At 39.1% G+C, this 27,873-nt stretch overlaps 1 protein-coding gene across 7 annotated transcripts in view; it reads right to left on the bottom strand.

The window, feature by feature from the left end:
- polybromo (protein) overlaps positions 1–27,873 on the bottom strand; it is a 99,891-nt gene that overhangs the window by 51,014 nt on the left and 21,004 nt on the right. For 3 of the 7 annotated variants that reach the window (XM_053777544.2, XM_053777550.2, XM_053777545.2), the window contains exons 9-14: positions 26,295–26,459; positions 25,082–25,285; positions 15,456–15,623; positions 13,390–13,608; positions 12,852–13,088; positions 512–667 (exon numbers count right to left, since the gene is read on the bottom strand). In XM_053777544.2, the coding sequence (XP_053633519.2) occupies positions 512–667; positions 12,852–13,088; positions 13,390–13,608; positions 15,456–15,623; positions 25,082–25,285; positions 26,295–26,459 (1,149 nt within the window). The remainder of the gene's footprint in view (positions 1–511; positions 668–12,851; positions 13,089–13,389; positions 13,609–15,455; positions 15,624–25,081; positions 25,286–26,294; positions 26,460–27,873) is intronic. The other 4 variants (XM_053777548.2, XM_053777549.2, XM_053777546.2 and 1 more) reach the window with 3 other exon arrangements.

Below are 27,873 nucleotides of genomic sequence, written 5' to 3'. Positions count from 1 at the left end.
GAGCATAGTGGCACCATTGCTCTTATATGGGTGTGAAGCATGGGTGGTGAATGTTGCAACAAGAAGACTAGAGGCAGCAGAGATGTCGTGTCTGTGGGCAATGTGCCTGCACTCTGAAGGAGGGGTGCTGCTATGCTGCAGTTTTTAACTATAGTGTAGGCATGCCTCTGGCAATACAGTGATGGTCTGAATGATTAAAGTGTTTCTTCTTTTTTGGGTCACCCTGCCTTGGTGGGAAACAGCTGATGTCTCAATAAAAAAAACTGAAATAATTTTTTTTATCGGCCAATTCCCACCAAGGCAGGTGGTAAGCACTAAACATATAGGGGGTCATACTATACCAGAGGAACTTCTTTACCAACCAAGATTAACAGATACCCAGACTCCCTTGGAAGAGCACCATGGCTATATGATATATTGCAATAAACTACATATCAAGTGTACTGTATTTCACCTATTCTCATCTCTCCATTTCTTCTCAATCATTGCAGATATTCAAATGACTACTTGCCTCCTCATAATCAGGTAGCTCAAAGAAAGATTCTGCAGTGTAGCGGCCATCTTCTTCTTCATGGTTGAAAACACTGATGAAGAGTGACATTAGTAACTCCTGCACTAGAGCACTCACATTAGGCACTGATTCAGAATGACACAGCTCCACACGTTTCTAGAAAATATAAAATAGGGTAGCACATTTTAATATACTGATGTAACGAAACTTTCTTAAATCAGTCCATACAGAAGGGCAAACAAAGACTTTCTCTTAACATACCAAGTCAATGGGGTTCCCCCCTTCCATTCTTACCAATGATAAGTTTTTCCTGAGAATGATGATTTCTTCCTACCAGTGACGACTTATCCCACCAATGATTCCTATTATAAGAACATAAGAACGAAGGAACACTGCAGAAGGCCTACTGGCCCATGCGAGGCAGGTCCAAGTCTCCTACCGGCTTAAGCCAATGCACCCAACCTAGTCAGGTCAGGTCACATTGACTTAAGGGAGGAACACGGCAACTGACCTGGTAGCACAAGCTATCAGGTCCAACTCACACCCACCCACATCCACTCATGTATTTATCCAACCTATTTTTAAAGCTACACAACGTTCTGGCCTCTATAACTGTACTCGGGAGTTTGTTCCACTCACCCACAACTCTATTACCAAACCAGTACTTTCCTATATCCTTCCTGAATCTGAATTTTTCCAACTTAAAACCATTGCTGCGAGTCCGGTCTAGGCTAGATATTTTCAGCACACTATTTACATCCCCTTTATTTATTCCTGTCTTCCATTTATACACCTCAATCATATCCCCCCTAATTCTACGTCTTTCTAGAGAGTGCAGATTCAGGGCCCTTAGTCTATCCTCATAGGGAAGGTTTCTGATACATGGGATCAACTTTGTCATCCTCCTTTGTACATTTTCCAGAGAATTTATATCCATTCTGTAATACGGTGACCAAAACTGTGCAGCATAATCTAAATGAGGCCTAACCAAGGATGTATAGAGTTGAAGAACAACCTGAGGACTCCTATTATTTATGCTTCTTGATATGAAGCCAAGGATTCTATTAGCTTTATTGCGAACACTTATGCACTGTTGTCTTGGTTTCAGATTACTGCTAACCAGAACTCCTAAATCTTTTTCGCAATCCGTAATATTAAGATCTACATTATTTAGTTTATACGTGGCATGGTTATTGTCCTGTCCAACATTTAGAACTTTGCATTTGTCTATATTAAACTGCATCTGCCACTTCTCCGACCACTGCATCAGTCTATTCAAATCTTCCTGGAGTGCTCGAATGTCCTCGTCAGAATGAATTCGACGGCCTATTTTGGTGTCATCGGCAAACTTGCCGATGTCAGTCTTTATGCCCTCATCTATGTCGTTTATGTAGATTGTGAACAGCAGGGGGCCCAACACTGACCCCTGTGGAACACCGCTCGTGACGCTTCCCCACTCTGATTTCTCCCCATTTATGCAAACTCTCTGCTGCCTATTTGTCAACCATGCCTCTATCCAGGAAAAAATTTCTCCTCCTATTCCATGTGCCTTAATTTTCCTCAATAGTCTCTGATGTGGGACCCTGTCAAAAGCCTTACTGAAGTCCATATACACAATATCATATTCATTACCATGATCTACCTCCTCAAATACCTTAGTGAAAAAAGTTAATAAATTCGTAAGGCAGGAACGCCCCTTTGTAAAACCATGCTGAGATTCGTTGATTAATTTATGCTTTTCAAGGTGGCTACGAACTGCCTCGGCAATTATTGATTCCATAAATTTTCCCACTATGGAGGTTAGGCTTATTGGTCTATAGTTCGAAGCTAAGGACCTGTCACCTGTTTTGAAAATAGGTATCACATTTGCCATTTTCCACTTATCTGGCACCATGCCAGTTTGTAGTGATATGTTGAAAAGATTAGCCAAAGGTGTGCTAAGCTCCTCTTTACATTCCTTTAGAACCCTTGCATACAGTTCATCAGGGCCTGGGGATTTGTTAGGTTTTAATTTATCTATTTGCCTAAGGACCATGTCACTTGTGACCCTAATCGTGCACAGTTTATTATCGTCCTGTTCTACATAATTTATCATTACTGGAATATCGCTGGTATCCTCCTGTGTAAAAACTGTGAAGAAGTATGTGTTAAAAATTCTACACATTTCCTTATCACTGTCAGTGAGCTGACCCGAGGAACTTTTGAGTGGGCCTATCTTGTCCCTGATCTTACTTCTGTATACCTGAAAGAATCCTTTTGGGTTAGTCTTCGATTCTCTTGCAACTTTAACCTCATAATCTCTTTTTGCTTTTCTAATTCCCTTTTTTATTTCTCTCTTTAACTGAATATATCGATTTCTTAATTGCCCCTCTCCTCTTTTGATTTACCTATATATGCCTCTCTTTTGACCAATCAGATATTTTAATCTATTGTTCATCCATTTAGGATCATTTTTGTTTGATCTGATTTCCCTATTTGGAACATAATTTGACTGAGCAGCTAGAATTATGCCCTGGAAAGCATCATATCGGCAACCATCACCACCTACCTGACCCTTAGTCAGGTCATTCCAGTTCAGCCCACCTAAGTAATTTTTCAGTCCTATGAAATCAGCCAAGCGAAAGTCAGGGATGGAGACTTGATTGCCATTATTAGGGGAATTCCATGATATATTAAAACTGAGTGATTTGTGATCACTTTCCCCAAGCTCATCATTAACCTCAAGATTATTAATTAGTGTTTCCCTACTGGCAAGAACCAAGTCAAGGAGGTTATTTCCCCTAGTTGGCTTTGTCACAAACTGTTTTAAAAAACAATCCTGGATCGTATCAAGAAAGTCACCTGACTCTAAATTTCCTGTCAAATTGCTCCAGTCAATCTGTCTATAGTTGAAATCTCCCATTAGCACAACATTTTCGTATGTAGATGCCTTACGAATTTCGTCCCATAGAAGTTTACTGCACTCCCTATCAAGATTTGGGGCCCTGTAAATCACACCCAAAATTAGTTTTTCTCGGCCCTCGAGAAGCTGTAACCAAACAGATTCAGTGGCTGACGCTTCTAATTTAATATCTTGTCTAACACAACAATTTAAATTGTCTCTGACATACATCGCTACTCCACCACCTTTCCTGTTGACCCTGTCAGTGTGGAATAATTTATAGCCTTGTATGTGACATTCAGAGGGCATCTCTCTATCTTTCAGATTGAGCCAGGTCTCTGTTATAGCAATAATATCTATGTTTCCTGCACTTGCAATTAATCTTAGCTCATCTATCTTATTTCTTACACTCCTGCTATTAGTATGGTAAACCTTAAGGGAGCTAGTCCCTTGCTGCCCTCTGCTGTCCCCCTTTGTTTGCTGACCTGATCTATTGTCTTTATTTATAACTTCATGCTGAATGCCTTTTATACATTTACTGTTTCCAACCCTAGTGTTGCAACCTGCTTGTTTCCCACACACCCATACCTCTATCTTCCATCAGTTTAAAATCATAGGCATTTCACCAATGGCCTTCTCAATCGAGTCTGCAAGTGCTACCACCCCTGCCCCAGAGAGATGTACCCTATCCCTTGCATACATTGCTCTTCTGCTACATTTACTACACTTTATGAATTTTCTTTAAACTGATGCAGGTACAGTGGATCCTTGCTTGTCGGCTGCATTACTTATCAAACATATCAGTTTTCATATGAGAAATTTGAGAAAAAAAAGTCTTGGTTTTCATACGTTCTCTTAGCTGTTGACTGGCAATGCAAATGGCTCAGGTCACGTGCTCACAAAATGCGCACTGAACAATGAGTTGACAGCATGGGGTCTGAGTCAGTATAGTCACTAACTCTCACATGCTGTAAACATCTGAGCTTTTGTTGTGCATCTCATGGACTTTTTTCGTTATTTTGCGGCTTTTGGTGCCCTTTTTTTTTTTACTGCGAGACAAGCCATTGCCATTTCTCGTCAAGGAAATGTGCAATAAATAGCGTGAAGTGCAGGAGTTTGCTGTAAAATTTCATCCAGACAAAGCAATGGCCATCTACCTCTCTAACATGTACAATGACAGTGTAATGTCTCAATTTAGAGAAGTGTTAAAACAGAGCCTGAAACAAACCTCACTGGACAAAGTGAGACAAAGAACCAGTGAGTCGGAACAAGGTGTTAGTGGTGAAGAGACAAAGAAGAGAAACACCAGAAGGATAGTTGCCTGATATTTTTATTAATAGGCGACTCTCCTTCTAAGCAGTAACATACCCCCTCCTCCTCTCCTCCACCTTCTCTCCCAGTATGCCATTAGCTCTCCTCTGACAGGTAAGAGGCAGCTAAATTTTCATTTACTGTACAGTATTTTAGTTAAAGTTTCTTTTAGTATTCATTTTTACAGTTTTATGTAGTAGTTAGTACTGTCATTTTGGGGTGTGGAACAGATTAATTCTATTTACATATTATTTAAGGGAAAACTGCTTTCGTTGTTGTCCATTTTGGTTGTTGAATCAACATCTGGAACTAATTAAATCTGACAACCGAGGTTCCACTGTATTTTCTATCTTGCCTTTATTTTCTATTATTTGTGACTGCCTGTCCCTGTCTCTCTCTTTAGTTCAACTTTCCCCACTTGCATTTGCCTACCCCAGACAATAACTGACTATGATGTTAGCACACTTCTGGAAAGACAGAGATTGAGTGAATGTGTTTTCTTCTTTGGATCACCCTGGTTTGGCAGGAGACAGCTAGTGAATAAAAATAAAATGCAAAATTCTCTTAGCCTCTTTAGTTTTTTTTTTTTTCCCAACAAGTCGGCCGTCTCCCACCGAGGCAGGGTGACCCAAAAAAGAAAGAAAATCCCCAAAAAGAAAATACTTTCATCATCATTCAACACTTTCACCACACTCACACATAATCACTGTTTTTGCAGAGGTGCTCAGAATACAACAGTTTAGAAGCATATACGTATAAAGATACACAACATATCCCTCCAAACTGCCAATATCCCAAACCCCTCCTTTAAAGTGCAGGCATTGTACTTCCCATTTCCAGGACTCAAGTCCGACTATATGAAAATAACCGGTTTCCCTGAATCCCTTCACTAAATATTACCCTGCTCAAACTCCAACAGATCGTCAGGTCCCAAGTATCATTCGTCTCCATTCACTCCTATCTAACACGCTCACGCACGCTTGCTGGAAGTCCAAGCCCCTCGCCCACAAAACCTCCTTTACCCCCTCTCTCCAACCCTTTCGAGGACGACCCCTACCCCTCCTTCCTTCCCCAATAGATTTATATGCTTTCCATGTCATTCTACTTTGATCCATTCTCTCTAAATGACCAAACCACCTCAACAACCCCTCTTCTGCCCTCTGACTAATGCTTTTATTAACTCCACAACTTCTCCTAATTTCCACACTCCGAATTTTCTGCATAATATTTACACCACACATTGCCCTTAGACAGGACATCTCCACTGCCTCCAACCGTCTCCTCGCTGCTGCATTTACCACCCAAACTTCACATCCATATAAGAGTGTTGGTACCACTATACTTTCATACATTCCCTTCTTTGCCTCCATAGATAACGTTTTTTGACTCCACATATACCTCAATGCACCACTCACCTTTTTTCCCTCATCAATTCTATGATTAACCTCATCCTTCATAAATCCATCCGCCGACACGTCAACTCCCAAGTATCTGAAAACATTCACTTCTTCCATACTCCTCCTCCCCAATTTGATATCCAATTTTTCTTTATCTAAATCATTTGATACCCTCATCACCTTACTCTTTTCTATGTTCACTTTCAACTTTCTACCTTTACACACATTCTCAAACTCATCCACTAACCTTTGCAATTTTTCTTTAGAATCTCCCATAAGCACAGTATCATCAGCAAAAAGTAACTGTGTCAATTCCCATTTTGAATTTGATTCCCCATAATTTAATCCCACCCCTCTCCCGAACACCCTAGCATTTACTTCTTTTACAACCCCATCTATAAATATATTAAACAACCATGGTGACATTACACATCCCTGTCTAAGACCTACTTTTACCGGGAAGTATTCTCCCTCTCTTCTACACACCCTAACCTGAGCCTCACTATCCTCATAAAAGCTCTTTACAGCATTTAGTAACTTACCACCTATTCCATAAACTTGCAACATCTGCCACATTGCTCCTCTATCCACTCTATCATATGCCTTTTCTAAATCCATAAATGCAATAAAAACTTCCCTACCTTTATCTAAATACTGTTCACATATATGCTTCAATGTAAACACTTGATCTACACATCCCCTACACACTCTGAAGCCTCCTTGCTCATCCGCAATTCTACATTCTGTCTTACCTCTAATTCTTTCAATTATAACTCTACCGTATACTTTTCCTGGTATACTCAGTAAACTTATTCCTCTATAATTTTTACAATCTCTTTTGTCCCCTTTCCCTTTATATAAAGGGACTATACATGCTCTCAGCCAATCCCTAGGTAACTTCCCCTCTTTCATACATTTATTAAACAAAAGTACCAACCACTCCAACACTATATCCCCCCCTGCTTTTAACATTTCTGTCATGATCCCATCAGTTCCAGCTGCTTTACCCCCTTTCATTCTACGTAATGCCTCACGTACCTCCACCACACTTACATTCTGCTCTTCTTCACTCCTAAAAGATGGTATACCTCCCTGGCCAGTGCATGAAATTACCGCCTCCCTTTCTTCCTCAACATTTAAAAGTTCCTCAAAATATTCTCGCCATCTACCTAATACCTCCCTCTTCCCATCTACTAACTCCCCTACTCTGTTTTTAACTGACAAATCCATACTTTCCCTAGGCTTTCTTAACTTGTTTAACTCACTCCAAAATTTTTTCTTATTTTCATTAAAATTTCTTGACAGTGCCTCTCCCACTCTTTCATCTTCTCTCCTTTTGCACTCTCTCACCACTCTCTTCACCTTTCTTTTACTCTCCATATACTCTGCTCTTCTTATAACACTTCTGCTTTGTAAAAACCTCTCGTAAGCTACCTTTTTCTCTTTTATCACACCCTTTACTTCATCATTCCACCAATCACTCCTCTTTCCTCCTGCCCCCACCCTCCTATAACCACAAACTTCTGCCCCACATTCTAATACTGCATTTTTAAAACTATTCCAACCCTCTTCAACCCCCCCACTACTCATCTTTGCACTAGCCTACCTTTCTGCCAATAGTCGCTTATATCTCGCCCGAACTTCCTCCTCCCTTAGTTTATACACTTTCACCTCCCTCTTACTTGTTGTTGCCACCTTCCTCTTTTCCCTTCTACCTCTTACTCTAACTGTAGCTACAACTAAATAATGATCTGATATATCAGTTGCCCCTCTATTAACATGTACATCCTGGAGCCTACCCATCAACCTTTTATCCACCAATACATAATCTAACAAACTACTTTCATTACGTGCTACATCATACCTTGTATATTTATTTATCCTCTTTTTCATAAAATATGTATTACTTATTACCAAATTTCTTTCTACACATAGCTCAATTAAAGGCTCCCCATTTACATTTACCCCTGGCACCCCAAATTTACCTACTACTCCCTCCATAACATTTTTACCCACTTTAGCATTGAAATCCCCAACCACCATTACTCTCACACTTGATTCAAAACTCCCCACGCATTCACTCAACATTTCCCAGAATCTCTCTCTCTCCTCTACACTTCTCTCTTCTCCAGGTGCATATATGCTTACTGTAACCCACTTTTCACATCCAATCTTTATTTTACTCCACATAATCCTTGAATTTATGCATTTGTAGTCCCTCTTTTCCTGCCATAGCTTATCCTTCAACATTATTGCTACTCCTTCTTTAGCTCTAACTCTATTTGAAACCCCAGACCTAATCCCATTTATTCCTCTCCATTGAAACTCCCACCCCCTTCAGCTTTGTTTCACTTAAAGCCAGGACATCCAGTTTCTTCTCATTCATAACATCCACAATCATCTCTTTCTTATCATTTGCACAACATCCACGCACATTCAGACTTCCCACTTTGAAAAGGGGTTACTAGCCCATTGTTCCCGGCATTTTAGTTGACTTTTACAACACGCATGGCTTACGGAGGAAAGATTCTTATTCCACTTCCCCATGGATATAAAAGGAAAAGTAATAAGACCAAGAACTAGAACCTTTTGGATATTCAGTGCTAAACATATTCTGCTTCTAACATATAAGAAATTTACACTAACAATATCAACTTCCTACTGTCATGATCAAGTCACTCTCATATTCCATAAATCATGAGCACAATGCAAGTAAAACTTTACATTCTGCCATCCATGTCCATAAAATATTTCATGTCAGTGGCCAGAAGTGTTACGAAAATTTAGACAAGGGAAAATATACCACCATTTATGTCAAAAGATGATGGGTTCTTAGTATGGCAAGCACCTGTGGAAAAAGAAGCATCCCTCCCAGAGAAGAGGCCCTACACTTGCCCTAGATATGAACCACAAACCCCACCACTATGGTAAGGTGACTCAACTTTGGGGAAACAAAGAAAACATTCATCATTACTCATTCAATAGTCATACATATTACCAAAAGAGCACAGAGTGTAGGCATTATACTTTTTTTATCTGCAATGCTAGCTAACCAGTTTCCCTAAATTCTTTCCAATGTGTTCCTAACTCTTACTCCAATACCACATAATATAAATATAATCAAGTTAAGTATTAAACCCAAGGGGTCATACAGAGCTGACACCATGTAAAACCCTAAAAACACTGATCTCAACTCTGATCTTATATGCTCATACATGCCTGCTAAATGCTCAGGCACCTACCACTCAAAACTGAGTCCTGGCAGTATGGTATATTTGACTGGCCTTTCATGTGCACTGAAAGATCTTTCAATGCACTGGCTGCTTCCCACCAAGGTGGGGTGGCCCAAAAGGAAAAATGAGAGTTTTCCTTTTAAATTAAGTAAAACATACAAGAGAAGGGGTTACTAGCCCCTTGCTCCTGCCATTCAAGTCACCTTCTACAACACGCATGGCTTATGGAGGAAGAATTCTGTTCCACTTCCCCATGGAGAAAAGCGGAAATAAACGAGAAGCAGCAGCAGCAAGAAAACAGAATGTAAAGTAAAAGGACACAAGTGCAACTAATGTGACATTTTATTGTGGCAACGTTTCGCTCTCCAGGAGCTTTATCAAGCCATTACAAACAATACATGGACACAGAGGGTATATATAGGATCAGAGTGAGGTGCAATACTAGTGAGGTACCATTTCGATGTTCACTAGTGGTGGTAGTAGTAGTAGTAGTGACAAAAGTAATACAATATGGTAGAGCAATTAATTCGTACATGAGAAAAAGGATATAAAAGCTATTACTTGGGTAACATAAAAATAGGTTGGACAAATATAGACTGGAAAGAGGCAGCTTGTTTCAGTGTTCACTCCTTGTATGTGCTTGTGTAGTATAACAGGAGAGACTATGTGATGGCAGGGTTTACTGTTTTCAGGAGAATTCTTGCTAAGACTTCGGAGATGGTGAAACTGCCGTTGTTTTGTTTAATTGTATTCGAAACAGCGATCAGTGCTGATTCGAGGCACTTGTGTCTATGGAAATTAGTTTCTTTGATCACTAATTGGGCGTCTCTGAATTTCACGAGATGATTGGTGGAATTTCGGTGTTGTACACAGGCGTTGTTCAAGTTATCGTTCCTACATGCGTAAATGTGTTCATTGAGGCGGGTGTCGAGGTTTCTTGCTGTTTCACCTACGTAAATCTTGTCACAGCCTCCACAGGGTATAGTGTAAACTCCTGCATTGACTGGTTCATGATGCTTGGATTTTGTCCTGGTTAGATCCTTTATTGAAGTGCTGGAAGCGATGGCGACTCTGGTGTTAGCTTGTGAAAGTACTTTTGAGACGTTCAGTGCAACCTGGCTGTTGGGAAGAATTATAACTTTGTTGGGAGTGGTGTTGGTGCGTGGAGAATTAATGATCTGAAGAGCTCTTTTCTTGCAGTCTTTGATGAAAAAAGAAGGAAAATGTAACTCAGTGAATGTTTGGTGAATGTATGTACATTCCTCATCAAGAAACTCAGGACTACAAATTCGGTATGCTCTTAGGAAAAACCCGATGATGATGCCTCTTTTGGTCTTGGTATCTTGACTGGAATAGAAGTGTGTGAGATCATTTTTATTGGTGGGTTTCCGATAAACTTGAAATCTTAGGTTGTTGTCTTTGTGAATGAGGACGTCGAGGAAAGGTATCTTGTCATTGGACTCTTCTTCTAGTGTAAACTGGATCGCCGGTTCAACTGCGTTGAGCCTTGCCTGAAGATCCCGTACATCAAAACGTTTGGGAGTTATTACGAGGACGTCGTCCACATAACGTAACCAAGTGACGCTTGAAGGGATGATGTTGGCGAAGTGTTGCACTAGTATTGCACCTCACTCTGATCCTATATATACCCTCTGTGTCCATGTATTGTTTGTAATGGCTTGATAAAGCTCCTGGAGAGCGAAACGTTGCCACAATAAAATGTCACATTAGTTGCACTTGTGTCCTTTTACTTTACATATTGTCGGTAATTCTACCAACTTTATTACAAGAAAACAGAAGAAAACTTCAGAGGGGTGTGTATATATATATGCTTGTACATGCATGTGTAGTGTGACCTAAGTAGAAGTAGCAAGATATACCTGAAATCTTGCATGTTTATGAGACAGAAAAAAAAGAGACACCTACCATCATGTAAAACAATTACAGGTTTTTGTTTTACACTCACTTGGCAGGACGGTAATACCTACCTCCCTGGGTGACTCACGAAACCTGGGTGGATGCTGTCTACCAACCTATTACCTAGGGAAATGAAAGGTATGGAGAAAAAATTTGAGCCTAAAAGTTCTCTCTCTAGTATTGTTCAACTTTCAGTAGGCCATCACTGTAATTTCTAAATTCCCAAAAAAAGAAACCAATTATTATTTTTTTCTTGAGTTCTAGACCATAATATAAAGAAACATAAAAGAAGTAGGTACTACCTTTCTTGGACCTCTTACTCATCAAACAGGGAGATCAAGTCAAATGTGCTGTTTATAAGAAACCCACTAATTACAGTGAGCTCACACAATTTTACTTGCATCATGATCTATAAACCAAACAATAAGTGATTATTGGTTTCTTCCAGTGGGCACTAAATTTGCAGCAATAATCTACTGAAAGCCAAGCAAGACCTTAATCAACCTCAGATTCCCTCTCCATACAATCTCACTACAAACAAAAGGCCACTCAGATGTAAATACTGCCAAAACTAAAAGAAATACTGAACACAACTCATCTCACCCAGTGGTACCACAGCCAAGAGTCTCTCTTATCCTAACTAAAGTCAATATTGATGTTGATGTGGTTACTTCCAAGACAATCAGACACACCACAAGATTCTTCACACTCAGTACTTCACTCAAAGATGCACTGCCTGATATTATTCCTTGCAAGGTATGTGATAAACCAAAAGTCTTCCCATATGCTTACAAGAACACAAGTGGTATACATGCAGACTGACCACAACAGTAATGCTTGCATACTACACCAGAAATCCCATGCCTTCATCATGGTGAGAAATACAGCTTCACTGTTATTACATGAAAATGACAGAATTAACCACAAATGTCTGGAGTATTCAATTATTTAACTATCCAGCACACCATTATCAGAACAGTGGCTTGTTCGTGTTAACTCAGCAACACACAATGCCACCATCTTAGAACAATGCAAACTTAAAGCTAAGTGTAGCCCAGTAGACATCCTGCAGTGCTCCTCTGAGGCTCCACTTCCTGCACTTTCACCTGACCTCAGTCACTGAGTGTATTATTTAAGAAGGGTTCTTGGATTTTCTATGTACTCAATAAAGCTCCCAATCCCTGTGCATGAAACATACCAATAAAAAGCTCCTCTCCATTTAGTGAACACAAATTAAAAGGACATACATAAATTTCTAAAACTAATTTTTGTCTTTTCTCACAAAAAGAAAATTTAGGGGGTGACAGTGTCAAAAAGTCTGTCAAGTTAACAAATTTTTTTTATTTTGTTTTAATGATGATAGTCCTTGAGTTAAAGAAGTACTTCATCCACAGTTTAGAACACTAGATTTGAATAAAAATATATGAAGTGGAACTGCTTGCATTGAACAAAAAAAAAAAGTTTGGAAATATGAACATGTGCCACATCGTTAATAAATCAACAAAATGCAATTATGTATTAACAGGCGCATGGACTCGGATTCTGCTTAATATCCACTCGGAATATAATCCATGCTTTCACATAACACTGATGCTTTTAACCTTTACCAAGATGTCAGTCTGATTCTCTCTGTTGAAAAGCTGGCAACATCCGCGTACCTCCAGGGCCTGGCGCTGCAGAGTAAGTGCATCACGATATATCTGAGAGTCTGGTTCATTATACCGACAAGCATTTTGGAACATTAATGTCAAGTCAGCCATGATGTCATCAAGGGTGATGTAAACTCCATTCTTCCATTTGTGCTGAATTCGGTCAAGATCAATTGGCTGTTTTATAACCTGAAATAATGAAAACAAAAATGTTATCATAATGCTTAAAGGAACTAACTAGTTAAATATTGGTCTATTTGCTAATAAACTATTTGAGACAGCCGACGTGTTAAAAAAAAAAAAATCTATGCAGTATAGCCATCATTTAGTTAAAACACGCTTTATGGGAAATGTATTTAACACCTGCGCAGCTGTACTGGAACATAATTTTCCACAGTTATGGGCATTTCTTCTTTTACAAATTAAAAAGTCATTTACTTTATTTCATGGATTCCATCAATTTATGCCACTTAGATAATAAATTACTAACCTCATAATAATCTGGGTAGAGTGCTTTAGATGGAAGTTTCAGGAAGACTTCTGACAGCTGTCGCCCTTCTGAGTCTCGGTAATCACGTACAGAATTGTAGAGAGTTCTGATGGTTTTGGATGGGCACACATATGAAGAGCATTTACTGCGCTTGAACACCTTCCCTTTAATGATGTTACCATCACCCTGATTGAGCTCTCTGATCTTCTCAATCAACACCTTAAATACAGAATCAAAATGCATTAAAAAACTGTAGTAAATGAAAATACTAAAACTGAATAATAAATGACAGTACTTATTGAACATTCTTGTTCACTACTTGACAGGATTATAAAATAAAAAAAAATCGAAATGCCTAAATTGTCACCCATTCAACTGTCCAACATACTCCATACAACCAGACTGCGTCCAACATACTCCATACAACCAGACTGCGTCCAACATACTCCATACAACCAGACTGCGTCCAACATACTCCATACAACCAGACTGCGTCCAACATACTCCATACAACCAGACTGCGTCCAACATACTCCCCATACAACCAGACTGCGTCCAACATACTCCATACAACCAGACTGCGTCCAACATACTCCATACAACCAGACTGCGTCCAACATACTCCATACAACCAGACTGCGTCCAACATACTCCCCATACAACCAGACTGCGTCCAACATACTCCATACAACCAGACTGCGTCCAACATACTCCATACAACCAGACTGCGTCCAACATACTCCATACAACCAGACTGCGTCCAACATACTCCATACAACCAGACTGCGTCCAACATACTCCATACAACCAGACTGCGTCCAACATGCTCCATACAACCAAACTGTGTCCAACATACTCCATACAACAGGAAACTAGACTGTGTCTGACATACTCCATGCAACAGAGAGTCAGACTGTGTCCAACATATGACTAATTTTGTACACCATTTATATCTCCAATAAAGAAACATAAAAAGAGGGGAAAAATATATAATAGATTGGAGGTCAGTTGTAGTGCAGGTGGGGTGCAGAAAATAATGGCTGTGTCCTGCTGGCCTAAAACCAATTGAGCCAAAACTCTGGAGATACTGAGACTCCCATGCTTTGTGCAACTATACTATACTAAGACTTAGTATTTCCACTCAGTATTTCTTAGTACAACAGAGCTGTGTAGAACAGGCAAAGCTTCAATATCTCCAGAGTTTTGACTAAATTGATTTTAGGTCATCAGGATACAGCCATTTGATGTCATTGTTTTGTGCACCCCCACCTATAACATAACTGATTTTCATGCTACTATATATCTCTCCATTTCTTTTGTCAGTACTGGATTGATAAAGAAAGAACAACAAGGCACAATACCTGTCCCCCTCTCCTATATATATACTGGCTCCCTCTCCATGTGTTACTGTGACTAATTAATGGTCCAAGTTGGACTGATATGTCATCATAGCCTTCTCTCTCTTTTGTGTGGGTTATTTGTGCACTGGACTGATAAAGCCCCTACCGAGTGAAACATTTCCATTAAAAAAGTTATTTAACATTATGTGAGTGTCTCTTTTATACATGTCTGTTTTATTTACCTTGTTTGTACTATCTGTTAACTCTAATAGCTCTAGAGACTATTTTGTCTCAGCAACCTAGTTGAAGACCCTTTATCCTAAATTGGAAAGAAAATATACTAATAAGAAGATGGAAAGTAAAAGCAAAATTTTGTAAGATTTACTTTTCATTTTACTTGTGTATGAGACAAAAAAAAAAGACCACCAATCCTACCACAGAAAATATTTTTTAGCAGACTTGCATTTCACACACATACAAAAGGATGGTTTAATTAATTTGATGGCTTCTATCTACCAACCTATGAAGGAAGGAAATAAATATACAAATGCAAGAGGAAAAGTAAGGATGAAGCTGCAAGTTTACAGCTCTGGATAAGGGTTACAATATCTGAAGCTGTGTATGAGGTACCTTACGTTCTGCACGTGTATTAGTTAAAAATATATAAAATAATATTCATGATACTAACTGAAAATTAATATGCTACTTAAGTCACAATTTACTCACCTTTTCCAGTATAGTCGCATCTGTATATATGATTGAACCTTCTTCATTGTACTTTTGGCAGTTGCGGAACATAAGCTTGAAGTCGGCGATGAGATCTTCCTCACTGGCGTACCTGTCACCTTTGATCTTGCCTTCGATGGTCTCCATATCTATAGGCTGAGTTATCACCTGAATGATAGTACCAATGTAATTTTCCTCAATTCTTCACACTAATTTATTCATTAAGAGGATATTCCTTCCAACTTTGCAAGTTGCTGGTGAAAAAATATTTATTTCTCTTTATTAATATTTTAATTTTTTATTAATGTAACTGCAAAAACCACAGATTTGGCAGAGGATATTTTGATCGATGATAATAGCCTACTGAAATCTGTATTAGATACTACATAACTGATGCTGAGAAAGGCTTAGAAAATTGATCCTTCACTCCATTTGACAAATGCATCAAATATGTCCATAAACCTAAATGGAGATAACCAAACTAATTTGCTTATAATTTGCTAAGACTCATCTCAAACTCCACTGGGTAACTGTTGAGGTCCAGTCAGTAACGACAGTATATGATACTGGTAAAATTTAGGCACCATCCACCTTGTATGAAGGTCACATAACACCTCATTTTACAGCTCTGGTATCTCTCCACATGCCATTGCTCAGTTATCCAACACTATTTGTAAGTAATGTGTTTATCTTTTGTGATTTTTCTACTGAACAAAATCAAGTTAGTGACTCCTAGCAATAATAAATATATTCATAATTTGATTGCTAATGAATGGGTAAAACAAGGAAAAGAACAAGCTTTGCAGGTCTTAAATGCAAGTTTAGCTTAACCATACTTATGATTGGGACTCCTATAAACCCTTCCACTATTGCAACCCCAAATTAAAAGTACTGGCAGTGTTGCTATTTCTAATAACATAACTTCATTTTCTGAAATGGTAGTGTCTTTTTCTGAAGGTAATGGAATGAAAAATGCAAAATTTAAAGGAAAACTTATGGAATTTTGTAGATGCCCAGTTTGTGGTCTGGGAGCAATTGATACCACATTCTTCATTTGATAACACATGCAATTGATAAAACATTCTTCATTTTGAATCCATCATCATACAAAAAAAAAAAAAAAAAAAATGCACCCTATTTCCTGGATTAATAAAATATAACCAAGAATGAACGATCATGGTTTTGGCCATCCTAAAACAGACCTTAAAAAAAAAACCATGAAACTGACCAGGGAAAAAGGGGGTTATGGAAGGCCCTACTCTTTCTCAGGAAAAAAAAAAAAAATTGCCACTTTAAGCCCTAATTCTGGTCTGAAATCTGCAAAATCATCTTCATTTCATTAACCCTTTGACTGTTTCAGGCACCTTTCTGAAACTGTCATTTTATGTCGCCAAATATTCGAAAAAAAAATTATTTTTTCTTATGAAATGATAGAGAATCTTTTCCCGATGGTAATGACACCAAAAGTTCGAAATTTGGTTGAAAACTCACGGAATTACGCTCCCGCGAAGTTAGCGGAATCGGCGACATATGTGTATCGGCGATTTCGCCGACTTTGAGCCCTGTTTTCAGCCAATTTCGTTGTTCCAGTTGACCAAACTCATAGCTATTTCTTTAGAACTCCATTTTATCTATCAGCTGAGTACAAGAAACCGCCCATTTACCAATTTGAAGTACCCAATATAGTGGTCAGAAATTGGCAATTTGGCCAATTTCATGCAAATTAAAAAAGATGCCAATTTCAAAATTGGGTCCAGAATAAACAAGGTAGACATTCTTGGCACTAAAATAGCATATCCTCTGTTCATTAGTCACATCTCTAGGCCCCTCTTATATTATTATTGCTTTCTATTTTGATTTTTTATTCATACAAAAAAATACAAAATTTACTGTTATGCACACTACTGCATTATTGTAAAAATGGTATAAATAATATCAGTGCACTAGTGAAAGAATATTAGACTCCCCAGTTGACGTGTATTGGACGTGTGGTGTGATTTGTTTACTCCTGAACATTGGTAAAAATCAAACATTTCCGCTAATTTGAGCTCAGTTTCAAGGTCGTTTTCATCGTCAAAGTAATGAAAATCATCTCTCTGTAATATGTTTTCCATTTTATCACCTAAGACCATGAAAACGCGAATACAACGATAAATACTATACGAAAATACACCTCAAAGTCGGCGTTTTATTACAAAAAAAACGATCAGTTTTTTTTTTCTCATTACGCAATGTGTGCTGCAGGATTTTTTTTATGTGGTGCACACTGACCACACAGACCCATTCTCTCACATGTGGGCTTACCAGCTTTCTCCCGCTTGATTTGAAGCCGTTAGAATTATTGAGTATATATACGTCAGAAACATTGGCTCGTAAGACGTATTTATACGTCGAAAACAGTCAAAGGGTTAATGATGAAAGTTTATTCTTTTTTTTTGGGGGGGGTCACCTTGCCTTGGTGAGAAATAGCTAACATGTTGGGAAAAAAAAGAGAGAGAAAAAGAGAGAGAAAGAGAGAGAGAAAGAGAAAGAGAGAGAGAGAGAAAGAGAGAGAGAGAGAGAGAGAGAGAGAGAGAGAGAGAGAGAGAAAGAAAGAGAAAGAAAGAAAGAAAGAGAGAGAAAGAAAGAGAGAAAGAAAGAAAGAGAGAGAAAGAAAGAGAGAGAGAAAGAAAGAGAGAAAGAAAGAGAGAGAGAGAAAGAGAGAGAAAGAAAGAGAGATAGAGAAAGAGAGATAGAGAAAGAGAGATAGAGAAAGAGAGATAGAGAAAGAGAGATAGAGAAAGAGAGAGAGAAAGAGAGAGAGAAAGAGAGAGAGAAAGAGAGATAAAGAGAGATAAAGAGAGAGAGAAAGAAAGAAAGAGAGAAAGAGAGAGAGAGAAAGAGAGAAAGAGAGAGAGAGAGAGAGAAAGAGAGAGAGAGAAAGAGAGAGAGAGAAAGAGAGAGAGAGAGGTTTCATTACTAATGTTGGAGAGCTCACACATAGTTTTGTGAACACTCGACGTCCCGACATGATAGCTGTTGTTGAAACATTTTTGGATGACAGGACTCCAAAAAATTTTGCAAGAATTGCTGGCTACACCTCATGGATGAGAAGAGACAGGCAAGGGCAAGGAGGAGGTGTCGCTGTGTGCTTCTCTAAAAGTGTTCATGCCCAGCACATTGATGTTGCCACCCCTACACATCTTGAAATGATGTTCTTCAAGCTCTGTATAAACACTAGTACCTCTGTACTAGCATGTGCAATGTACAGACCTCAGTGGCAACATGCAGACCCTATCAACTTCCTAATGGAAAATATTGACTCCCTTCTGCTACAACACAACTGTCAACATATTATAATTGTTGGTGACCTCAACAAGCACCTTATACAGAGGGACTTTGATGACCTTGCAGTGTTTGACATGAGAAACTTTGTTGATTTCCCTACTCATATCTCTGGCTCCTCCCTTGACCCAGTAGTGAGTGATCTGGCAGAAGGCATAGTCACTTGTCAACCCCTCGGCTATGTTGGATCGTCTGACCACAAGGCTGTTTTTACGACACTTAAGATCCCAACAGAACGAGGTGAGGAGTCCACACGCACAACCTGGCTATGGGAAAGAGGTAATTGGCCAGCCCTTTGCTCTGAGCTCGCCACCACCGACTGGAATGCTCTTCTCCAAGGGGATGTTGACAACCAAGTGAAAGCCTTCACTGGACACATCCTTAATCTACAACAAGAACACATTCCTCACCGGCAATATGTGACGAAGCCTACAGATCAGCCTTGGTTTGGCTTTCATTGTAGAGAGGCTGCTACTGCTAAGTACAAAGCATGGCGAAGGTATAAGAGACATCCTACCACCTATAACAGGAACTTGCACATGCAAGCCTGTAGGCATATGGGTGATGTTCAAAAGTGGGCCATTGCTAAATGGGAGGTGGACACTAAAAGAAAGTTAGCATCAGGTAGGGTAGGCTCCAAAACCTGGTGGTCCCTGGTCAAGGACAGACAAGGTTATCTGCCTGATGAACTTATTCCACCTCTAAATCGACAGGATGGGACCACCTCTACTAGTAGTCAAGAGAAGGCGGACCTCTTTGCTGAACACTTTGCTACCAAAATGCAAGTTCCTGATCCAGCAAGGGACCCTCCTTGGCTAGCTGCAAGAACTGTGTCAAAACTGTCAGTGGTGACAATAAGGCAGGAGGAGGTGCATTTCCTACTTAAATCGCTTGATGTGGGCTTTTGTTGAGAAGATGTGCAGACCAGCTGCCTCTAACTCGCATCTTTCAGCACTGTGTAAATGGCCCTCTCTATGGAAAGAGGCAAATGTAGTCCCTGTTCACAAAAAGAAGAGCAGAGCAGAAATCAGCAACTACAGACCAGTGTCACTCCTGTCAATCACTGGTAAGATCCTTGAGACAATAATCTCAAGACAAATGACAGAGTTTTTTGACTACCACTCACTACTTTGTGATCGTCAATATGGCTTCAGGAAAGGTTACTCTGCTGCTGATCTGTTGTTAAACCTCTCCACTAAGTGGCACCAGTCACTGGATGAATCCAAAGTCAGCTGTGTGGTAGCACTGGACATTGCTGGCACTTTCGACCGGGTGTGGCACCAGGGCCTCTTAGCAAAACTTCAAGCACTGGGAATTGCAGGCTCTACGCTATGTCTCCTCAGTGATTACCTTCATGGTAGATCTCTAAGTGTAGTTCTCAATGGAATGGAATCAGCAAGACATCCTATTGGGGCAAGTGTTCCACAAGGAAGCGTGCTGGGTCCATTGTTATGGAATGTCTACTTCAACGACCTTCTTCATCTCATCCCAGAATCACATGCATATGCAGACGACTGTACACTGACATTCACTTATCCAAGAGAAGAAATGCCAGCTGCTCTAAGCTACATCAATCACCAGCTGAGAGCTATATCAGCTTGGGGAAATAGATGGCAAGTAACATTTGCACCTGAGAAAATGCAAATGATGATCGTCTCTAGGCACCATGATGGTAATGCTGGTGCAGTAGTAAGGATGAATGGGAGGATGTTGGCACCTGGAGAAGAAGTTGATATCCTTGGGGTGAAATTTGACTCCAAACTAACCATGAAGAACCACGTTGTAAATCTTGCAAACAAGGCAGCCAGGAAGCTTACAGCACTTTGCCGTATCTCCCATCTGCTTGACAGTAGGGGTTGCAAGATCCTGTACGAGGCACAAGTACGCTCACACCTTGAGTATGCTCCACTTTCTTGGTTTGCCTGCCCCCCCCCCTCTCATCTGCGACTGCTTGACAGAGTAGAGAACAGAGCAAGACGTCTCATCTCTCGCCTGGACCCATCCTGGATAGATCTGTCATTTCAGCAGAGCCTTCAACATAGGAGGGATGTGGGTGGCCTTACTGTTATGTACAAGGCCAATATTGTCAAAATACCACACTTGGATCCACTTCGAGGACAGCGTGAAACAAGCTTTTATGCCACAAGACGGGCAGAAAGCAGCAACTTCACTCTGGCTGTACCCTTCTCCAGAACATCACTCCATCTGAGATCATACATACCCAGGATGACTAGAGTATGGAACACATTCGTACAGCATAATGATGTCAACGAGATAAAGTCAGTTGATCAAATGAAAATGCTTGCCCACAGATGGCTCCAACTTCATCCTGTTCCCTACTTGTATGTCTCATAACAATAAAAATGCTTTCAAATGAGCTGATGTAGGTAACAGCTCTTAGCTTGCCAATAAAGTTAGGAATCCTTAACCTGTAAATAGCTGTCAATAAAGCTAGGGATCCTTAACCTTGTCAAACCCTGTGTAAAAAAAAAAAAAAGAGAGAAAGAGAGAGAGAGAAAGAGAGTGTCTTTATCTATCAGTTAATAGTAAGGAAAAGACTCTATAACCATATGAACCACCCTAGAAAACATCTCAAAAATCACCGTTTTAAACCGAATGCAGACAAAGATTAGCTCTTTCCATTATGTACTACGAGGGGCAGGATTTGTTTTTTATACAGGTACACCTCACTTAACATCTGAGTTCTGATCCTAAGAGTAGGTCGGTAAGGGAATTGGCCGTTAAGCAAGGAGCCACCCCTTACTGATATTTCAATCATACTGTATTGGTAGGTTTGTGTGTCAACCATCTTTAGATACAGTTTTAATGTCACCTTTGCACCATTTCTAAAAATTTCAGTATATTAAAAACGGAACTAGGCATTAAAAAAATAGTAAAGTAAAATACACATACAGTACACTGGTTGGAAGTCCAAGCGGTCATTAAACAGGCAAGTTGAAAACGAGGAGTACCGTACTATGCAAACTCACCACAGAGATGCATTCTCTCACACCTAGGCCAAAATCACTGCTCACAGCATATTTGAGGGAGCTGTGCTAAAAACATAGATCTATGTGGAGGACAGTGGTGTCCATGATGTAGATCTATGTGAGGGACAGTGGTGTCGATGATGTAGATCTATTGGGTGACAGTGGTGTTGATGATGTTCATATACATGGGGGACTGTGAAAGGGTTACTAATAATCATCTGCCATTAGTAAAATATGAAGACTTTACAATAACATAAGAGGAAAATTGAAAGCCTATCCAGCAGAGAGAACCATTTTTTTTTTTTTCAACAAGTCGGCCGTCTCCCACCAAGGCAGGGTCGACTTGTTGGAAAAAAAAAAATAAATAAAATAAAAAAAAATAAACTACGCATTTGCAATTTGGATTAAATTATTTAGCTTTCTTTATCCATTACTGATTTTTTGTTATACAGTGGATGATTATAATGATATCCACGACTTGTGGACTGAGAAACATATGGAAAAAATAGGGTTCCGTTCCTCAGACCTCCGAGAGAGCTATAACAAATTTTTTGGTCAAAAATAATAGCTTCTCTTACCTAATCTTATCAATGATGATGTTCTGTTTAATATGTGAACTCTTGTGATGCTCAGACAACTAAAAGTAATAGTGTATTAATTATAAAATGGTTACATTAATGCAGTACTGTACATTATTTGCTACTTACATTCGAGTTTAGGATGCATATCATCTTAGAGTGGAGAGGTTGGCTGTGGCTCTACTCGACTAAGGTTGAAGGTTGGGACTCGTATGATGGTGCAGCTTCATCAGTAAAATACTCAGATACTCAGTCATACAGTGCTGGTTTGTTTTACCCTGCATACAATAAGGCCCAAGTGCCTATTCCAGAGTATGCTTTACAGGCTTCAAGATGAGTCTTGGTCCTTTTCAATAAACAATTCTGCAAATTTGCCAACAGCTTACAGTGTTTGATGTAGCTCTTGCAGTATCAACACCACTCACTCAGGCTCAGGTTCTGCATCCTCAATGTCTTCTGTTCTCTGCAGCTGGAAATATAATTCCTGCAACATTTCCTCTGCAGGTCATTCATCATCATCATGTTCCAAGAGTTCACTAATGTCATCTGGCAGTATACCTTCAAATCCCTAACCTAGCATTCTCTTTGCTAGATCATCAATTTCCTGAACCTGACTCTCCATTGATGGAAAACCAGCAAAATCATTCACCACAATAGGCCATATTTTTCTCCAAGCAGCAATTATTATCAATTTTGGTACATGATCCCATGCTTTTTTTTTTTAATAGGAGAGTGCATCTGCAATATTATATATGCACCTAAACTCTGGCATTCCACTGTGTCATTAATTGCTGCCACTAGTTTACTTCTGATATACCTTTGATAAGTTTCAAGAGTCTCACTACTCTCAAAGCCTAGCCATGGGCCAGGCTACGTCTGGTGCTTGCCTGGTCAACTAGGCTGTTGCTGATAAATTAGACATATGTGCAACACTTGGGTATCCTTATTGAGGAAACGTTTCGCCACACAGTGGCTTCATCGGTCCATACAAAGGAGAATGGGGAAGAACAGGAGGAGTTTGAGGTAATCAGTCCCTCAGCCTTGAGTCGATGTGGTCAGTCCATCAATCCTGAGGGACTGATTACCTCAAACTCCTCCTGTTCTTCCCCATTCTCCTTTGTATGGACTGATGAAGCCCCTGTGTGGCGAAACGTTTCCGCAATAAGGATGCCCAAGTGTTGCACATATGTCTAATTTATCAACCTTTCGGTTCTCTGAACCATTCATCTACACAGGCTGTTGCTGCTGAAGACCTGCTGCCCCACATATCCATCACAGCCTGGTTGATCTGGCACCTGGTGAAGATACTTGTCTGGATGACTATGACAATGATCAAGGATGAGGAAAACCCTGAATGAAAGATTTTTAAAGGACAGGTACATCCTCACTTCAGAAATAAAGTGATGCTTAAGCTATGCCATGGCAATGGACTTCCAAATAACAGGCAATGCACTTATGTCTTTTCCTTTTAAAGCATGGGGATTCTTGTAGCAATAAACAAGCAAAGGCTTATATTTAAAGTCTCCTGATGCACTACTGCAAAGAAACAAGCTGAAATGATCTTTTGCAGCTTTGAATCCAGCAGTGGTTTTCTCTTATTAACCGATGTACATTCTAGATGGCATTTTCTTCCAAAACAAACCTGTCTCATCAGCATTAAACAACTACTCGGATCTACATCCAACCTCAGAGATAATGCTAGCTAGCTAGCTCAGCTGGGAACTTTCCTGCAGCAGAATGGTTGGTAGAGGTACTCTCTCCACTCAACTTTATACTATGCAAACTACAGAATCTGTTAAACCATCCAGAACTAAAAGCAGACTCATTTTTGGACTGTCCTTCCTCCTCACAGTTTTATAGTATGAAAAGGTTTCTCCTTAACAATAAGGCCATCGAGTGGGATATCTTTTTTTCCTTGTTTCTCAATCCACACATTTAGTAAACTTTATTTTGTTTAAATTTACTGACCTATTCCTCATTCGCTTCACTGTATCACACTGAGGATCACTCATTTCACAAACCCTTATCTTTGCCTCATCTTTAATTGACCAAATCACTGATTCTCTAACACAAACAACAGTGCCGGCTCCATGATGCATTCACCTCTCTTCATCCCAATTACGTCCAGTTTTTTTTTTGTGACAGGCAGTGAAAAACATCCACTGATGAGATGGGAGGCTGGTTTGTTTACATCCCCTCACCCTCCCTCTGATCTAAGACAATGGAGTTGCCTAACATGTAGTGGGAGGTCTGAGGCCTGCCTGCCTGCCATGGCGCTCCTTAACAGAAGAATTCTGCTCCAGTGCTCCTTAACAGAAAAAAGTGCCACCAATGGAAATGAATTCTGCTCCCTTAACGGAAATGGGTGCACTTCATTTAGAAATGAAAACTTAAATTTAAATCACCTACTGAAAATGCGAGTTATGACTGCACAACTTAAGGTTTTCTTCTGTGGTAAGAAAATCCATTTTTACAAGCGTTTGCAGAGAAATAATACTTTAAATATTCTGGGCTGATAATAAGTGAAGAAAAAATAATAAACAGATAAGGAAAACAGCCTTTATTACAAATTCTTTATGGCTAAACAAAGAAGTTAATTTGAATTGTTTGTTATTACCATTTAACTTACAGTAATCAGAGATATCTAGAATAAAATTCCATGATTTTATGAACTAGTTTTAATAGCTCAAGTCCCTAATCTTAAACATTAACTAAAAACCAACAGCTGTTTTACCTCATAATAATCAGGGTAATTCCTCTTGGCTGGCTTTTCAATAAAGGCAACAATAGGCTGCCGGCCATCTTCTGTCATATAGTCCATTAAGGTCTTGAACAGGATTTTTGCTCGACGTTTAAATGTCAAAGGTCTGGCAGGACGACCTAGACGACGTCTGCTGTGCGACTGTGAGTCGTCATCATCACTGTAACTATCCGAGTCCTAAAAATGAGATTACTTTTATTTACACTGATTGCTGATACATTCTAGAAAGTACAAGAAAAGGCCTCTAATTGCTGTATAGCCAGATAATTGGTTAAACATATATGAAAGTCAACCAAAACTAACTGGCAGATATCAAATACTAATACATTTAGTTTTATATTTAGTTCAGTAATTACACACATCTACAACCTTCAAGTGCCTTGGTCACATTTCAGCCTCACTTTATCTTTGTCAATATAGTGTAATAAAATACAGTAGGACCCCCATATCCGCGGGAGATGTGTTCCAAGGACCTGCCATGGATACCAAAGCCGTGGATAGTAGCAAAACCATAGATAATCCTATACATATCTATTATAAAGTTTAATCGATAAATTATGCACAACAAGTGGAGAATCATCACTTTTTTCACTGATGGGAAGCACTTCACGGCTTTTCTTCAGCTTTGAAGAACTGCCAGCTTTCCTACTTTTGAGCTTTGGGGCCATTATTATACAAAATTAAGAAATATTTTTGGGCCACAGTAAACCATGGATAACTGAAACCACGGATACCGAATCAGTGGATACGAGGTTCTACTGTATAATATAATTATGGCTACTGTTAAAAATATTTTTGTTTTTTTCAACAAATTGGCCATATCCCATCAAAGTAGGATGACCCAAAAAAAAAAAAAAAAAAAAAAAAACTTTTTACCATCATTCATACACAATCAATGTCTTTGCAGAGGCGCTCAGATATGGCAGTTTAGATGTTACTCCAAACAGTCAATATCCCAAACCCCTCCTTTTAAAGTGTAGGCATTGCACTTCCCACCTCCAGGACTCAAGTCCAGCTAAGTGGAAAAAATACGAGTCAAACATAGTAGGTTTGAACCAGTGAACTTCGACTAGTGAAATGAAAGTGAATTTAACAAGCCGTATGGCCCTTACCATTAAAAGAATCTTTTTCATCTTTTCCAAAAGCTTTTTGTTACAGTATTGTATACAGAACAAGACATCCTTACCTCTTCATCCATTGCCATTATCTCTTCTGATTTATTCTGTATATACTTTTGGAGCTTCACAGCATCACGGTATATTCTGGAGTCCGGCCGATTGTACTGCTGAGCATTGTCAAACATCAAGTTGAAGTCGTCCAGCATCTCAGATATCAAGCGGTACTCTCCCTTCTATCAAATGTAAAATTATTATTAAAGTTGTGGTAACATCTTTTATTTTACTCTAGAGACAGTATGATTCCATGTGGCTCCTATTTCATTACATTCATATACAGTACATATAGTTTAGCAATATAAAAGTTTATTGCAGAGAATTCTCCTTACTCATGCAAGGAGAAATTCCTGTCTACTTATCAGGAACAAGACATTGTTTGGTTTTGGAGGAATGCAGAAGATATGATCCTGAATATTCCATTGCAAAGATAAGAACTTTTTTTTTTTAAACAAGGGATGATCCAAAACAAAAGATAACTTATAGAAATTGCAAGCTTTATTGAGCCACAGAGATGTCAGGAAACATTATAGTAAAAGTAGGAATTAGTGAATTCTTTGCTTAAGTCTAGGTAACTGTAAAGCTTTTGAAAAGAGTATGACAAACCCTTCCTCTCCAAATTGTCATCCTTGGTTTTCCAGTTTCTCAGTAAACTAATTTTGAATTTTCTCTCTGAAAGATTCACTTCACTGCTGTAAGTGGCAAGGCTTTTGACTCTCAATCAACTGGAATGGTCAGTCAAGTTCTGTTATGTTCTCTACATTTATCCTGTTAATCATCAATGCTTTTAACCCTTTCAGGGTCAAGAGGTCCTCTCCTAAATTCATTCTCAGGGTCAAAAATTTTTCAGGAAAAAAAAAAAAAATTATCTTTTCTTATGAAATGATAGAGAATCTTTTCCCAATCATAATGACACCAAAAGTATGAAAGTTGATGGAAACCTTACGGAATTATGCTCTCGCAAAGTTAGCAGTCTCAACGATGTTTACACATCGGCGATTTCGCCCACTTTGAGCTCTATTTTCGGCCAATTTCAGTGTACTAGTCAACAAAATTCTTATCAATTTCACTAGAGCTCCATTTTTTCTATCGAATGAGTACAAGAAACCACCCATTTACCGATTTCAAGTATTCAATAAAGTGGTCAGAAATTGGCAATTTTGCCAATTTCACACAAATTTCAAAAAGTGCCAATTTCCAAATAGGGTCCAGAATAAGCAAGACAGACATTCCTGGCACTAAAATAACATTTTCTCTGTTCATTAGTCACATCCCCAGGCCAACCTTACATCTCTTTTGCTTTCCAGTTTTGAATTTTTATTCTCACAAAAAATAGAAGATTTACTGTTATGCAGACTACTGCATTAGTGTAGAATGGTGTAGAAATGGTATAAATAATGTCAGTGCACTTGTGAAATAATATTAGACTCATAAGTTAACGTGTATTGAACGCTTGGCATGATTTGTTTACTTTTGAAATTTGGTAAAAATCAAACATTTCTGCTATTTGAGCTCAATTTCAAGGTACTTTTCATTATGAAACCAATCAAAATCATCTCAATTTCTGTAACAAGTCTTCCATTCTATAAAATG

Source organism: Cherax quadricarinatus, chromosome 18 (assembly GCF_038502225.1).
Source record: "Cherax quadricarinatus isolate ZL_2023a chromosome 18, ASM3850222v1, whole genome shotgun sequence".
Taxonomy (NCBI): Eukaryota; Metazoa; Arthropoda; class Malacostraca; order Decapoda; family Parastacidae; genus Cherax; species Cherax quadricarinatus.
The sequence above is the reverse complement of the archived record's forward strand: the minus strand, read 5'-3'. Positions and strand labels throughout refer to the sequence as shown.